General features: G+C 34.8%; 1 protein-coding gene across 5 annotated transcripts in view; it reads left to right on the top strand.

Moving 5' to 3' along the window:
• The window catches only part of HYCC2 (hyccin PI4KA lipid kinase complex subunit 2), a 69,138-nt gene extending 54,865 nt beyond the window's left edge, over positions 1–14,273 (top strand). For 4 of the 5 annotated variants that reach the window (XM_081242444.1, XM_081242443.1, XM_081242445.1 and 1 more), the window contains 3 exons: positions 1,351–1,510; positions 2,238–2,405; positions 6,559–14,273. In XM_081242444.1, coding sequence (XP_081098570.1) covers positions 1,351–1,510; positions 2,238–2,405; positions 6,559–7,160 — 930 coding nt within the window. In that variant the 3' untranslated portion in view covers positions 7,161–14,273. The remainder of the gene's footprint in view (positions 1–1,350; positions 1,511–2,237; positions 2,406–6,558) is intronic. The other variant, XM_081242446.1, reaches the window with a different exon arrangement.
• Positions 14,274–15,686: the final 1,413 nt, after the last annotated feature.

Below are 15,686 nucleotides of genomic sequence, written 5' to 3'. Positions count from 1 at the left end.
CATTCCTGTGCCTGGAAAGGGCACTAGTAGGTTTAAAATTCAATATGTAATATATGAGGCATTTTAAATCATTGAGGGAAAAAGATTTATTCCATAGTAACAATTGGAGAGAAAACAAAATTGGTTTAGATCCTGTCCTCTTACAACATATCAAAATAAAGTTCAGATAAATTAAAGAATTAAATGTCTTTAAATCCTTTAAGAAAAGAAAGAAGAAAAGTTATAAATATTTACTCAAATTTCTAGAGAAGGAAGGACTTTCTAAGCTTTAGTGATGGTGACACATCACCAAAAAAGGTTGATTTTTTTTTTTCCTACATAAACATCTAAATTCTAAACCATCAGTTTTTGTTTGTTTGTTTTGTTGGCTGCACCGTGCAGCATCTGGGATTTTAGTTCCCTGACCAGGGATCAAACCCATGCCCCCTGCAATGGAAGTGCAGAGTCTTAACCACTAGACCACCGGATAGTCCCTAAACCATCAGTTTTTTAAAACCAAAATTAATATGTGGTATACAGATTGAGAAAAATATTATCAACAGGCATGACAAAAAAGCCAATTAATATTTTGTTCTATATAAAAATTTCATACTCTTCCACAAAATAAATATGTCTCCAAAGGGTAAATGATCAATCAAAAAATAAATGTGAACATCCAGTAGCAGAGTAAGGAAGGCATTCTCTATGTTACCAGTAACAGTATGACACAACTCTGATCATCCCTTTGCAGTAGCAGTTTGGTAATGTGTGCGTATTTTCTTTGACCTACTATCCCATGTGTAGCAACATTTCCCAAGAAACTATTTTTAAAATCTAGACAGGACAAAGGAAACAAAACAATGTTATAATGGTGATTACTCTCCAGGCACATATCTCACTCTCCTCCATGGAGGGCAGAAAGTGGTGGAACAAAATGCCAGACGTGTTTAGGGAAAATTTCTCCTCATGGAAACAAAGCTAATTTTTAAATTAAATTTTATTAGATTAAATTTTGCATGTTATTTATCATCTGAATAATCAGAAACTCATTCTAAACTTTCCTATATCAGGGTTCAAATGTTAAAAACACTTTTTCTTTCTTTGGAATGTTTTTTCTCTTTGAAAGTCAACAACTTCAAGGAATCGATGGGGGTGTGTGACTCACATTATTTTAAATGAATTCTCATTTTAAAGCCTGCCTAAAAGAATATAGACCAGTGGAGATACAGACATTTCTGACACATTATGCTTGTATATTTTATAATAGATGTTTTAAGTACATATTTTAAAAAGTAGGGAAACATGAAGTGTAAAATAAGCATAAATTGTATATTGGGTGTAAATATATAGAGACTTACGTTATCATTTTAGGTTGCCAATGCCATGAAAAACTCATTACCATTTGATGCTCCTGATTCTTCACAAGAAGGCCAGAAGGTACTTAAAGTCGAAGTCACTCCAACAGTGCCGAGGATTTCTCGGACTGCGATTACAACAGCTTCAATCCGTCGCCATAGATGGAGGAGAGAAGGTGAGTACGAAATCCCTACAGCCCACTCACGGATTAAAGTAAGTTTTTACAGACTATATTAGCACATGATATTATAGTACTTTATGTAATTACAGTAAAATTGTTTAGTTGTTAAAAATAGCACTAGAAATATGGTTTAAATACCTGAATTCATTTTAATATGTATATAGATTTTATAAAACAGAAAGATGTTATTTAGACTGCTCTATGAATGTTAAAACAGAAAATAAGATCAAGTTAATTTTTGTCTTTTTTTGAACTAGTAATAACAATAGGAAAGAAATTTCTGTAAGCCTGTTACCATACTGGGAAAAAAGGTGCCTGTATGAGAATTGTGGGAGAAAACTATTTAACTGGCCAAACTAATGGTATAATACAGCTATCCATAAAAGAATTGATTTTTATCTTTCTTTTTCTTTTCATATAAGTGCTGAGTCCAGCAGTATTTCATAGGCGTATGGTACTTGAATAGTCAAGCTGTCTTGCCTAAGAGATATTAATTGCCGTTTTAATGATCTCTATTTTTCTCTCCTGTTCATTTGCAAACCTCACATTATTCATCTGCTGCCTTATGTGTGTGCATGCTGTGCACACACATGTAACTATATAAATAATATTTGCGTTTATATCATATCCATATATACATTCTCTTATCTGCCTGGGTCAAAATGCTCAGAAAAGAATAGAACAGCACAAAAGCACTAAAATTTTATATGTTGAATCCCAGATGGCTTTGACTTCTCAAACGAGGCTGACTCGCGTATTCCTGGCTCCCCGATCCAACACGGCTCCACTGACCTAGGGATCAAACGTGTGCAAGAGGGGGAGGTGCTGGTGCGCAGGACTCCTGAGCACGGCTCACCGGAGCCCAACTCAGCAGCAGCCACAACAGAGGGTAGGACAGAGATGAGGAGGCAAAAGTCAGTGAGGCAGTTGCTGGAGAAGGATCCTGGCTCTCTGTCCCCAAGCAGAACATCTTTCCATTCTAGTGTGTGTTTCCACTACCCCAGGGTATATTAGCTCCTCCTTGCAAAGTGCACCCCCCCATATGGCTAGCACCAGGTCAGGTACAATCTTTAGTTACCATTTGTGCTGGCCTGGAGTCTGCATCCCTGTGTAATTAAAGAACAGCTTGGCATGGCTACTAACAAGGGAGAGGCCTGTCTCCAAAAGGTCTGCAAATGCTTGGGATTTTTTCATTACTGAGCATGTTTATTCTAACATCAGGAAAGGAAAAATGCACCCAATGGACATGAGCCTTATTAGTCACTATGCATCAATTTCATTTATATAGTAATGTATTCTTTTGAAAATATGTGAGGAGAGTTGTAAAGCATTAACACATTATCTTTGAGAAACTGGACTAAAGTGGAGCCGGCTGATTTGTCTCTAGTCCCAGGGTGGTCAATTAACAAGAATTTCTTATCTCTTTGACAGAATAAACAAGTATTGATTGGCTTTTTATAATCGTCGAGTCAGGTTGCCTGGGTCTAACTAGTGAACTACTGACATCTTTCCTCTATAAATGTGCTGTCCTGGTGCACACTACATTTTATCATTTATTGTAAATAATGATTGCCTTATAAAGCTCCCAAACAGAATTGAAATGTATTATTTAGAGGTTATAAATCCTAGCAGATCCTTGTTTCTACAGTGTGGGTATCTCAAATGAGAATTTTTTTTACCCCTCCCCTGCCACCACACCCACGACCACTATCTGGAAAAGAATACTTCTCTCTGATAGGAAAGTATTATTTGTAGTTTTACATGTGATGCCATAGAAGCTGGTTTTGTGAAAGAGGAAACTGTGGCCTAATAGTTTTTCATTATTTAATATATTGCTGCTGTGGAAGCTATACACTAATTTATGAAATATAGCAAGAAAAGAAGTTTTAGAATAGGTTACATATTTTTACTTATTTTAAAGACCAAACATACATGAAGCAGTTACCTTCTACCTTAGGGAAATCTCTTGCTTTTTGGTGCATTAGAAATTTGAGCATGCTCAGTAAGAATCTAAATCTACCCTCTGTTCCCTTGCCCATTTGCCCAGATTGACCTTACTTCATTTAACATTGTTGCATGTGCATGATCTAGGGACACAAAGAAGTTGGTGCTATGAAGAGAATCGTGTGAAAGACGCAGCCTTCCCTTTTTGTTCTTCTGTATCTCTTTATGTTATCCCTGGGAGTCAGTTTTATCTTGTATAATGCATAAAAATAAGTATATGAATAGATGTCGAATTCAGAGTTGGCCTAAATTGAACAACAGTCTGTTTCTCCACATTCTTGATGCCTAAATGAGACACTTGAAGTGTATCTACTACCATTGTTAGAATATTGGAGTATTTGTGCTAAACGGAAGTACATTAACACTTGATGAAATTCTAAAAAGTATGGGATTAGATAGAAACATTTCTTCCTGTTAATCATAAGTCATACTCTTTGAAAAAGAAATCAAAATAGAATTCCTTTAAAATATCCTATTAAATGTTAAAACATCCTATTTTAATATTTCCTATTACTGGTAAAATTTCACTTTGTGAGGGTGGGGTGTAGCCACAAAGAAAGAGGAATGAGTCCCTTTGGTGTGTTTGAAATTTCTCAAATTATTTTCCCTTTTAATCTAGCTTAATTGTAGCTTTAAATCAATATTAGTAAAAGCTAATTTATAAGGAAAGGCAGACATAAATAGAAAAGTTCATTAAAAATCCTTTTTGGTTGCCTCATCTTTGGATCATGAATAGTATTACCACCCAGGGAGAAAACTAGAAAGGAAAAAAGTTGTTATACACAATTGCCTTTTTATTCTTTGAGGTTTTTTAAACAGAAATATGGAAATTGCTAAAACCTATGAAAAGTTTTGGTAATTCTGAAGTCTTCTGGAGCTTTTGGATTAGCATCAATAATTGGTCTTCTAAAAGAAAAAGAAGGGAATTCCTTGGTGGTCCAGTGGTTAGGACTCTGTGCTCTCACTGCCGAGGGCCCAGTTTCAATCCCTGGACAGGGAATTAAAATCCTACAAGCCGTGTGGCACAGCCAAAAAAAGAAAGAAAGAAAAAAAGAAAAAGAAAACATGTTTTCTAATGGTTTTAAATAGTTTTATAGTTAAAGTTTTATTTATTATATGTTGAAATTGAAGGGAGAATATGAGCCCATCACCTACCTTTATCCCGATTGTGAAGTAACATTTTATTTGTGACTTTTAAAAGCTGGATTTAAAGTTATTACTAAACTGAGGACAACGCTTGTGATTAAAGTATATTCAGTGTTCCACTATACTGAAATAGCATTTCTTAGTGTATAAAGTATCAGTAGATTCTTTTGCATGGTGGTTTTTATGTTATCATCATCTCTTTATGGCCATATTGCTTGGGCATCAGATCTGCATGTGGCAAGATTCAGAAGCTAGCACTAAGTCTCTCAGTCTCCTTTCCTAACCATTGTATATACCCAATGATACATTTCTCTTCACTCCTAGTTTTATATTACTGATATTAATTCTGAACCAGTAACTATCTTTTCTTGGGCATTGTGGAGTTCTTTAGAGTAATTGTAAATAAATTGCTAAGATGATGTCATATAAATATAATTTAAAGTTTTTGTTTTGCTGTACATTATTTTGCTGTTCTTTTGAAGAAGGGGGTTGAGAGAAGTGGTGTCAGCTGCATTTTCATATGGCTTTGCATGATGAATAAAGATTGTTAAACTGCTGGATATAACAAGATGCCTTTTGCTTTAAGGATAGCCTAGTTCATTCTTCTTTTGAAGGAAAGAAATAACTAATCCATGTGAGAAAACATTTTTATTTTTTTCAGGTACTGTGTTAAATAAAGATTGTGTTTAAGTATTTCATGTATATTTTACTTAGGTAACTTGTATCTCAAAGTAATGTTTTTTCAGATTTCTTTCCTAACATTTTACCTTAACTATAATATTGATATCTGTATGTAGATTCAGATTTAACTTTCTTACAGTCTGGTAAACATATTTTAAAGGTAGCAAACTGCTATCAGTTTTTGAAAGAAACAAATGTTCTACTTTCTAGAGAATGTTGATCATACTTTCAGTAAGAGAATTGGGCTTTCTGGAAACCCCAAGCTAAATATATTATATATGCTTCCTTTCTTACAAAATCCCAAGATAAGGATTCTTTCATTAACTGCAGTTTCTGCATGAAACGTAATGAGACACTATAGTATTTTCTGATCCCGACAATAATATATCTCAGTACTAAAAATATTATAGAAATACATCATATAAAAATTATTGTATATATTATTTATATATTATAAAATAGTAAAAATTCTTCCTCAGTATCCCTGCTGGTTCCCTACCCTTGCTCTCTGATAATCAAATATTTTCACATTAATCGATGAAGAAGATACGGAAACCAGTGAGTAGAGATTTTCATAAGACAAAATGTGAATATGAAGTTACTGGAAGCAATCTAGAGTTTTTAGTTTAGAGTTAGAAAATGTACTAGTTCCATGTTAAAGGTTTTAAAGCCATTTAGAAGCACTTAGCTGTTGAATAAATATAAAATTTCATTGTAGTTAAAAAGGGTTTGGGGATGAGTTTTTGACATTATTCTGGGTGACTGAAATTAGAAGGGGGTCTCATTTCTATGGGGGTCTAAGTTCTATTTCATGATGGGTTAAGGAAGATATGAGGAAAAATTTTTGTTTTTTTAAATAGATATGCTCACCTCAAATTGACAAGGTGTATCATAAAGATTTATGTAACAAAATATTGTATTTTACCTTAAGTTGTTTTGTGTGTCTAAATATTGATAGTATGCTAGGTTTGTTTGTGGATAGTTTTACAAAAGCTAGCCTAATTAAAGCTAAATGAATAGAATGAATAACATTAGAATTCTGTATAGATTAAGGTTTCTTCCCCTAAATTATTTAGGGGAAGTGTTGATAGCAAGGGCCATTGCTGACCTATAGCAAACATTACCTAGGAGATAAGGTCAGTTGAGTTGTTATTCACAGTTGCTTCTTATTTAATTTAGCTATTGCTGAGTCTGTCTGATTTGTTTTTTAGGTGCTGAGGGTGTAAATGGAGGAGAGGAGTCGGTAAACCTGAATGATGCAGATGAAGGATTTTCATCAGGGGCTTCCCTCAGCAGCCAGCCAGTTGGCACCAAACCATCCTCCTCTTCTCAGAGGGGAAACTTAAGGAAAGTAGCAACTGGGCGTTCAGCCAAGGACAAAGAAACAACTTCTGCTATCAAATCCAGTGAGAGCCCTCGAGATTCAGTAGTTCGCAGGCAGTATGTACAGCAACCAACTGATCTTAGTGTAGATTCAATTGAGCTGACGCCGATGAAGAAACACCTGAGCCTGCCTGCTGGCCAGGTGGTGCCAAAAACTAATAGTATAAGTCTAATTCGGACAGCCAGTGCTTCCTCAAGTAAATCGTTTGACTATGTAAATGGCAGTCAAGCAAGTACCAGCATTGGGGTTGGCACTGAGGGTGTTACTAATTTAGCAGCTAACAATGCTAATCGATATTCAACTGTCAGTCTGCAGGAAGACCGGCTAGGTCAAGCTGGAGAAGGTAAAGAGCTCCTCAGCCCAGGAGCTCCCTTAACCAAGCAGTCTCGATCCCCAAGTTTCAATATGCAGCTAATATCCCAGGTGTAGTCTTGACATCCTCTCTCATCTTTCTGCTTACCTTCTAAACTGAACATTTCATGTGCAAGAAGACACTTCATCCCACTTGTGAAAATATTGGTCATCATAAACAGATTTGATTTAGTTTAGGTATCTTCATACTGTATTTTGTATGGAAACAGCAATAAGGTTTTCTTTTCCCTCCTTCCTATGTCTTCTCTTCACCTATTCCTTGTAAATGTGTTTGTGAAGCAGTAGAAAATGTTTGTGTTTTCCACACCTTCCTTTCTCCTTGGGTGAAGTGCAATCCATCGTAGGCTGATCGGTCCCATTTCAACACTGTGAGACTGAGGTTATGTTAGAGGAAATGGTGTATATGATCCCTATGAATGATTCTTCAGCTTTTGTTTAAAAAAAAAACGGGTTTGTTCTCATAATCTATGAAGATTACTGGGTCATATTTTTCTCTCTTAACCAGGAGTGCCTCAGAGATTCTGCTATGACTTTGGACTTCTCTGAGTCTGTGCAATTATTTTCTTGAGAAGCATGGGGAAAGGTGGTAGACTGCTGCACTTTTTCATTAAAACGAGGGTGGCTCTTTTTTCCCCCATCTCCTTTATCTCGAGGACACAATGTTCAATTACTGAGGCATTTAAATCAAGTTGTGGCCGCCTCTGTTGGAGGACAGGGCTCTAAGTTGATTGTGTAATAGATAATGCACTTTCTCAATGGCTCTATAGTCATTATTAACATGTCTTCCCTCCTCCCCACAAGGACATAAGGTCATTTCTGTCCTTCAAGTTTGAACAGCTAATAAATCAGAGAATCCAAGGGGCATGTTCTATTTCCCAGGAATGATTGACACTTTGGTGCTGGGGTTTTATGGGGGGAGGGGGTAGTTTTTGTTTAGCTTGTGTGGGATTGTGTGTGAGGAGAAGTTTTGATTGTTTTTTTTTCTTTTCCTTTGTGAGCTGTTGACGACTGAAGTAGAATAGGTACGTCTTCAGGTAAAGAGAGGGATTTCTCAACCCACTTTCTGTGATGTCAGACTATTGGAGAAACCCTTTCAGCTGCTTTCTAGATGTACCTAAATTCAGTCAGATATTTTGGATTAAAAACCTGAAGTCCTGATAGATCATATACTCCAAGGAAATACATCAGGGACAGATAATTGGCTGAAAACACTGACGCTTCAATGTGACACATTTTTATAGAACATTTCTGCCAGGGGGTACTGACTTGATTTCTCCTACAAGGACCACACTGCCTTTGTGTTTAATGTAATGCAATTTGTGTACCTTCTAATCATATATCTGCAAAAGTTTCTCATTTTTATAAAATATCATGCCAGTAAGCTAGATGTTGAATGTATGTAAGTAGCATTTGGTAACTGTGCTAAGAGGCTACAAAAGTGCATTATTGGTTTAAAAAAAATTTTTTTTTAGTTCTGATTTGGTTGGATAAGGTTTCTTTATGACCTCTTCTGGGTCTCAGGCTCTAATCCTTGATTGAAATAGAAGAAGATATATTGGTTTTTGAAAATCAGTGTATTGTGACTTGAACTGCTATACATTCTTCCACACAGTATGTCAGAGTGATTAGTGCTTTGTACATTTAGACATTTTAATTTTATTGTTGTGAAAGAAAAATATACTGAATTTATAGAAAGCAAGTATTCTCCTAATTAACAAAGTTTAAAATATTATCTCTACTGATTAAAATTACAATAGATTTTGATAAATAAAATAACCAGAAAAATGCCTCTTGTTTTTTTCACACCTAAAAATCTACCCATCCCCCCCCCACCTTTTATTGTAAGAGGTTTTTGTAAGGGACTTTCTGTTAGAATCTTTATAAGAACAGTGAGATGCTTGTTTGAATTTGGTGGTGTGTAATATTTTTCAGCTCACATGAAAATGGAAAACTAGAACCTGAACTATTACCTACAACATTGCCAAAGTCCGGGGGAAAGCTAAAAGTTGATAAACAGAGATTTGTTGATTTGTGTATATATGTATGTTTGTGTGTGTGTGTATAGTGTGTATATGTATAAATCACAAAGAATATTTTAGATATCCCTTCTTTTCATTTAACTAAGGGATGTCAGATAAATGAATTAAAAGCAACGAAATAAATGAGGTATAAAGGTCTATAACATACAGAGTTTCAGGTGTGAAAGGAAAAGAGCATTGTACTTACTAGGGGGTGAGATCTTGGCCGTGGCTGGAGATCAGTCACTTTATGGCAGAAATGTCTGGTTGATTTAAGAGACTGAAGGGTTGTTTTTAATTCAACACATTGTGCATTTATTGGCATCTAAATCTAGCATGATTTTAGTTAAAGCACAAAAAAATACCAAATAATACCAAATTACAACAAAGGCTATAATAAATATAATAAGCTCTCCCTCTGGTTTGTTAGAAATCTTATGTTATACCTGAAAAGTTGGTTCTGAAAAACTTTCACCATAGAGAATTTCATTTACTTCTATGTGTATTCGTATATATTTTGTACATATACATAGCTGTTAATATTTCATGACCCTCTAACATTTGTGTTCCATTCTTTTAAGTGATATAATTTGGCCCCAAAGAAGAAACATTTCATTTAGTTCAAATTTTGCATTCGGGGTCTTAGAACAGATTTCCTGTGCAAGATATAGTTAAAATGGAATGAGTCAGTCATAAACCATAGTCAGATTTTCTAAGAGATTTTTGATATTCATTTGCATTATTTATTGGCATTTAATGTAAAATAGTTTTCAGATATACAGCTGTTACAAATATATGCCAGCAATATTCACGCTTTATCCTTTAACAACCTTTTGTTTCTATACTTCCTAATTTCCATTTTAAAAAGTTCTTCCATTTATGGACAAGCTAGTTAGGGAGAAAATACTTGTTTTCTATAACAAAACAATTTGATTGATGCCATCTGTGCCAGGTTTGATTAAAAAATACAAAGAAATATCTGAAAGCTTTGGGAACTCTCCTCTATGACATTAATTTGAAATCATGTTACTAGAACATTTACGTGTTCTAGAACAAACCAAGTGTAAAGTGAAAGCTACCTACCTTGGAAGTAAGATTTTTAAATATAAAAATATTTTGAGAATCTGGAGGGGGATGATGGTTGTAATTTGAAATCCTGACCCCTACCACCACTCTTACCCTCTTGATGACTCTCCTGTGCCTGTTTATTATAGAATCAGAATTTTTGTGCTAAAGAGACCGTAGAGATAATCTAGCCAGTCTCCCAGCACCCACCCCTCCATATCCATCCTCAGGAAACTGAGGCTCAGAAAGGTTGTAATGTGATCAAAGTCACATAACTAAGAAGCAGAGCCAGAATTAAACTCCTGTCTCCCGTTGAATGCGTATTAACACCCCACTGCCTCCTTTTACTCGTCCTATGGTAAATGTAACACTCTCCACTTCTGTAGCTTCTTTACAGTTCTGGTCTAGTAGTTGGTGAATACAGCATGTGAAGAAAGGTATTAAATCCAGAAAAAAATGTAGAGTAGTAAACATAGATGGGGAAGTGTTGGAAATGTAGGTATCTATACCACAGATATAAGGATAGATACATTTTTCTTATTCTAATTTATGCCTTACTATTTTCTGCCACATAGCAGTTGAATGCTGCCATTTTATAGTTGATTATATTTCTGGGGATTTATTTAAATGCAAAAATAAACCCAATGAAATGACTTTGATCAGTGTTTCTAGCTATCTTAAGTAATAGCTTTCACAGTCACCTAGATGGCAAGTTAATTGTATTGCACAGTGGGGTATTGCAAAGTAAAGATTAAATAAATTTGATTCCACAATTTCTAATGTAAAGAGATTGGACCTTATTTGTGCCCAGAGCAGATAGATAACAGCAATATTTCCTTATGTGATTGAAAAAGATATATAGTGTGAAGCTTACGGTTCCATAACAGAATGGTGACCATGTCATTTAAAGTGTATATACAGTATAAAATATCTTAGTTACAGTAGTCTCAGCTATATAAGCTCAATATTTCCAACCTACATTCTCAAACTCCACTTAGTAGTTTTAAAGTAATTATAATTATTTATTAGACACTGGAATACTGAGAATAACTTCTTTCAAATTGTTTTGTTTGCACTATTTTTGTGACTTTTAATGAAGTGGGGTGTTTTTGCTACCTCACTTGGATAGGTTAGTATGGGTCCATTTTTTGAGTACTTTAGTTGTTGACAATCAGTTGTCTCATTTCTCTGCATGTTCATTTGTAAATAAAAACACTAGTATCTGTCTTTAGTGGGTAGTACACTATACAAACACTGGCAAGGAAGGTCTCTCTATTTCTGATCTTAAATTACAAAGTGAGGTTTATGGTTTTGTTTTTTTTTTTAATCAGTATTCATTTACATACTTGTTTTTCAGTTTAAAAATGTTTAAAGGCCATGCCAGCGGTCAGAAAATCTACAAGAATTTCAGAGCAACTTTTCTATACTATGGCTATGTTAAACAGTCTGAACCTGAGACTTTTTATCTTTCAAGTTGAATGATTATTGTCATGTTTCAAACCATGAAGTCGGTTGAGACACTTGTTTGTAATACTTTAATTTTTTTAAAGTGCTTTTTAGAAACAAATTGTTTGAGAACCAATTAGAAATAATTGATAGCTTAAACTCTAAATATTAGAATATTTGCCAGATTATAAGAAGATGAAATGCAGTGTAAAACTGTTAACATGCTAAAAAAAAATCATGAGTCACCAGATTGGTACAACTTTCCATTGCCAAGGTGGTCATGTTGATAAATATAAGACATAAATTTTAGTATTACCTGCGTTGTGTACCTAATGGGTATATCATATTGGCACTGAACATACATAGGAAATACTATTCATAGAGTCAACCAATGTGCACTTAAACTATATTAGATTTTTGGCGGTGCCAGAAATTTGTGTGGTGATATCAACCCATTAGAATTAGAGGAGTCATATCATCCAACCTTCCCCTGCCCATGTAGGTACATTCCTTCTGAACCTGACCACACAACCACAACATTTTGGTTAACTTCAATCTCTTCAGTATTTTTGTAGTCTTTGCCATTAGTCACATGAGAAATACACACAAGAGCAAACAGTTCAGGATAGACATTAGTAGAAAGCTGGGACTGATGTGAAATAACTGGCAGCATAGTACAGATATGTAAGTTCTATGTTTTGTTTCTGGATTTTAAGAAATTGTTTACAAATTAAGTCACATTCGGATGTCTGCTATTATGCTATTCTGTTTAATATAGATTTTACCCCCCAAATTAGAATTAGGTGTAGCTTAAAGTATAAATGAGTCTTTTTTTCATAATTGCATACCTGGAGGTAGGTTTAATAAAGAAAGTCTTTTGTTTTCAAAGAAAATGAACTTAATTGGACAATCCATCCCCAGCTACAGAATTGATATAAATCTGGTTTGCTGTATTTGAGTGTCAAAAGTGCCGTGTTAATTATATCAGAGGAAGTTCTTCACATCTTCATAAATTACAAAATTTACCAAAGAAAATGTATTAACCAAATATAAATTTTGGAGTACCTAACTGTTAAGGAATGAGGCTCCTTTAACATAAAGGATTGATTTCTAGCCCTGGGGGAAATGTTCTTCCATCTGGAACAGATATACAGTACTTACAAGATTCCATTTGAGGTTTTCTTATCATGTTGGTAAAATGTCAACATTTATACTTCCAGCAAAAGTACCAGTGAAAGATTAAGTCCAAATATTATTTCTTACGGCACATTTTCATGTCTCCTTAACTCAGATTGAGGATTCTACTCATCAGTATTAAATAAAAGGGGGAGGGAGGAATTCCTAAAATTGGCATATTGTATGATATTGTGACTTTTTAAAAATAAAATTGGGTAAATTATGGAAATGTATCTTTTTAAATGGGCAATGTCAATTATATCTAGTAAATATGATATTGGCTAAAACAGTATGTTTACATATTTATGTACATGATCACTCTGGGTATTGTTTTTTTTTGTAGAAAAACAGGATTGGGTTCAGAAAGCTGAAATACTCATTTTTAAATGTATAGCTTAATAAGAACTAATGGATTTACTTAAACTATTAAATAATGATTTTTTTGGAAAATATAAAACTGTATATTAACTGATGTTCCAGACAGGCTATATGTATTGTTTTTTCATATCAGTTGGTAGTTAAAAAGTAATGAATGTGTTGATCAGCTACCTTAGAAAAGAAGATTGGCTTTCTAACAATTACTAATGTAGATTTTTGTGGGTTTTTTAAAGTTTTATCATCCAAACTGAATTGAGAGATATGTTCAATGTTCTTTGTTGGTTTTAAAATATTTGTAATAAGTTCATTAACTACAGTGGATTCTTATTCTAAAAATTATGCTGGCTTTACATTCAGTTTAACTGGTTAAGTGAAACCGTTTTTATGGTGCAGATTATTTTTCCACTTTCTCATAATAATTTGGCTTTCCTGAGCTACAATTTCTGAAAAGTTTTTACTGCTGTAACATTAGGTAGTCTGATCTCTGTCACAATGGACAAGTATACAGGAAATATCCCACTTTCACATGTTTGCTTCATAAAAGGATATAGATTGTATAGGTCAGCTCTTGCGTTTTTGTTTGTCTTTTCACCAGCATCAACCTATTGCTTGGTGTAAACTTCCCAAGTATTCAGAGAATAGTGCTGGTTAAAATTTAAATAGGCTAGGCATGAAGAAAATATGATCTCTATTGACTGACGTCCTTTCAAACTAGGACTAGTGAAAACATTCATTTTTTTTCAGAACTGAAGAAAAAAAAACGTACATTTAAGATCATATTTATTGGTGCATGTAAGCCATTATCTTAACTGTCTTACTGAACTGGTTAATGCTGTTGATTGTTGCAATGTGAAATGTAGTCACTGTTGACCTTGTAAATATCTGCCAGAGATGAAAAAATATTTTAAGTTATTGTAAATAAAGATGTATAAAATTCATTAACAGTCTGCAATGCAGAAACATATCTAAGATGTTAAATATTGTGTTTCTTGAGAGATGTGTAATTTTTCCCTAGATGTATCTAGATATATTAAGAATGTAAATTTTCTTTTGTACAGTATAAAATACAGCTTTATTTGGCTTTTGACTGGATTTCCCGGAGTTAATTTTATATCTACCTAAGTTTCATAGATTAAAATGGTCCTTCATTGCATTTTTCAAAGCATGCAATTTTATTTATGCATGTCTGAACTTTTTACTTTTTTTTTTTTTTTTTTTCTTTTTGCGGTATGCGGGCCTCTCACTGTCGTGGCCTCTCCCGTTGCGGAGCACAGGCTCCGGACGCGCAGGCCCAGCGGCCATGGCTCACGGGCCCAGCCGCTCCGCGGCATATGGGATCCTCCCAGACCGGGGCACGAACCCGTATCCCCTGCATCCGCAGGCGGACTCTCAACCACTGCGCCACCAGGGAGGCCCAGAACTTTTTACTTTTTAAATTTATTTTTCTAATACAGCAGGTTCTTATTAGTTATCTATTTTATACATATTAGTGTATATGTGTCTCCCAATACCAGTCTCCCAATTCATCCCACCCCCACCCCACCCCCCACTTTCCCCCCTTGGTGTCCATACGTTTGTTCTCTACATCTCTGTCTCTATTTCTGCCTTGCAAACTGGTTCATCTGTATCATTTTTCTGGATTCCACATATATGCGTTAATATACGATATTTGTTTTTCTCTTTCTGACTTACTTCACTCTGTATGACAGTCTCTAGGTCCATCCACATCTCTGCAAATGACCCAATTACGTTCCTTTTTATGGCTGAGTAATGTTCCATTGTATATATGTACCATATCTTCTTTATCCATTCGTCTGTCGATGGGCATTTAGGTTGCTTCCATGACCAGGCTATTGTAAATAGCGCAGCAGTGAACATTGGGTTACATGTGTCTTTTTCAATTATGGTTTTCTCAGGGTATACGCCCAGTAGTGGGATTGCTGGGTCATGTCATATGTAGTTCTATTCTTAGTTTTTTAAGGAGCCTCCATACTGTTCTCCATAGTGGCTGTATCAATTTACATTCCCACCAGCAGTGCAAGAGGGTTCCCTTTTCTCCACACCCTCTCCAGCACACCCATTCTAACTTGTGTGAGGTGATGCCTCGTTGTAGTTTTGATTTGCATTTCTCTAATAATTAGTGATGTTGAGCAGCTTTTCATGTGCTTCTTGGCCACCTGTATGTCTTCTTTGGAGAAATGTCTATTTAGGTCTTCTGCCCATTTTTGGATTGGGTTGTTTGTTTTTTTAATATTGAGCTGCATGAGCTGTTTATATATTTTGTAGATTAATCCTTTGTTGATTCATTTGCAAATATTTTCTGCCATTCTTGGGTTGTTTTTTGTCTTGTTTATACTTTGCTGTGCAAAAGCTTTTAAGTTTCATTAGATCCCGTTTGTTTATTTTTGCTTTTATTTCCGTTACTCTAGAAGGTGGGTCAAAAGAGATCATGCTGTGACTTATGTCAAAGAGTGTTCTTCCTATGTTTCCCTCTAAGAGT

The sequence above is a fragment of the Mesoplodon bidens genome, assembly GCF_964165515.1.
Source record: "Mesoplodon bidens genome assembly, chromosome: 8".
Classification (NCBI taxonomy): Eukaryota; Metazoa; Chordata; class Mammalia; order Artiodactyla; family Ziphiidae; genus Mesoplodon; species Mesoplodon bidens.
The sequence above is the reverse complement of the archived record's forward strand: the minus strand, read 5'-3'. Positions and strand labels throughout refer to the sequence as shown.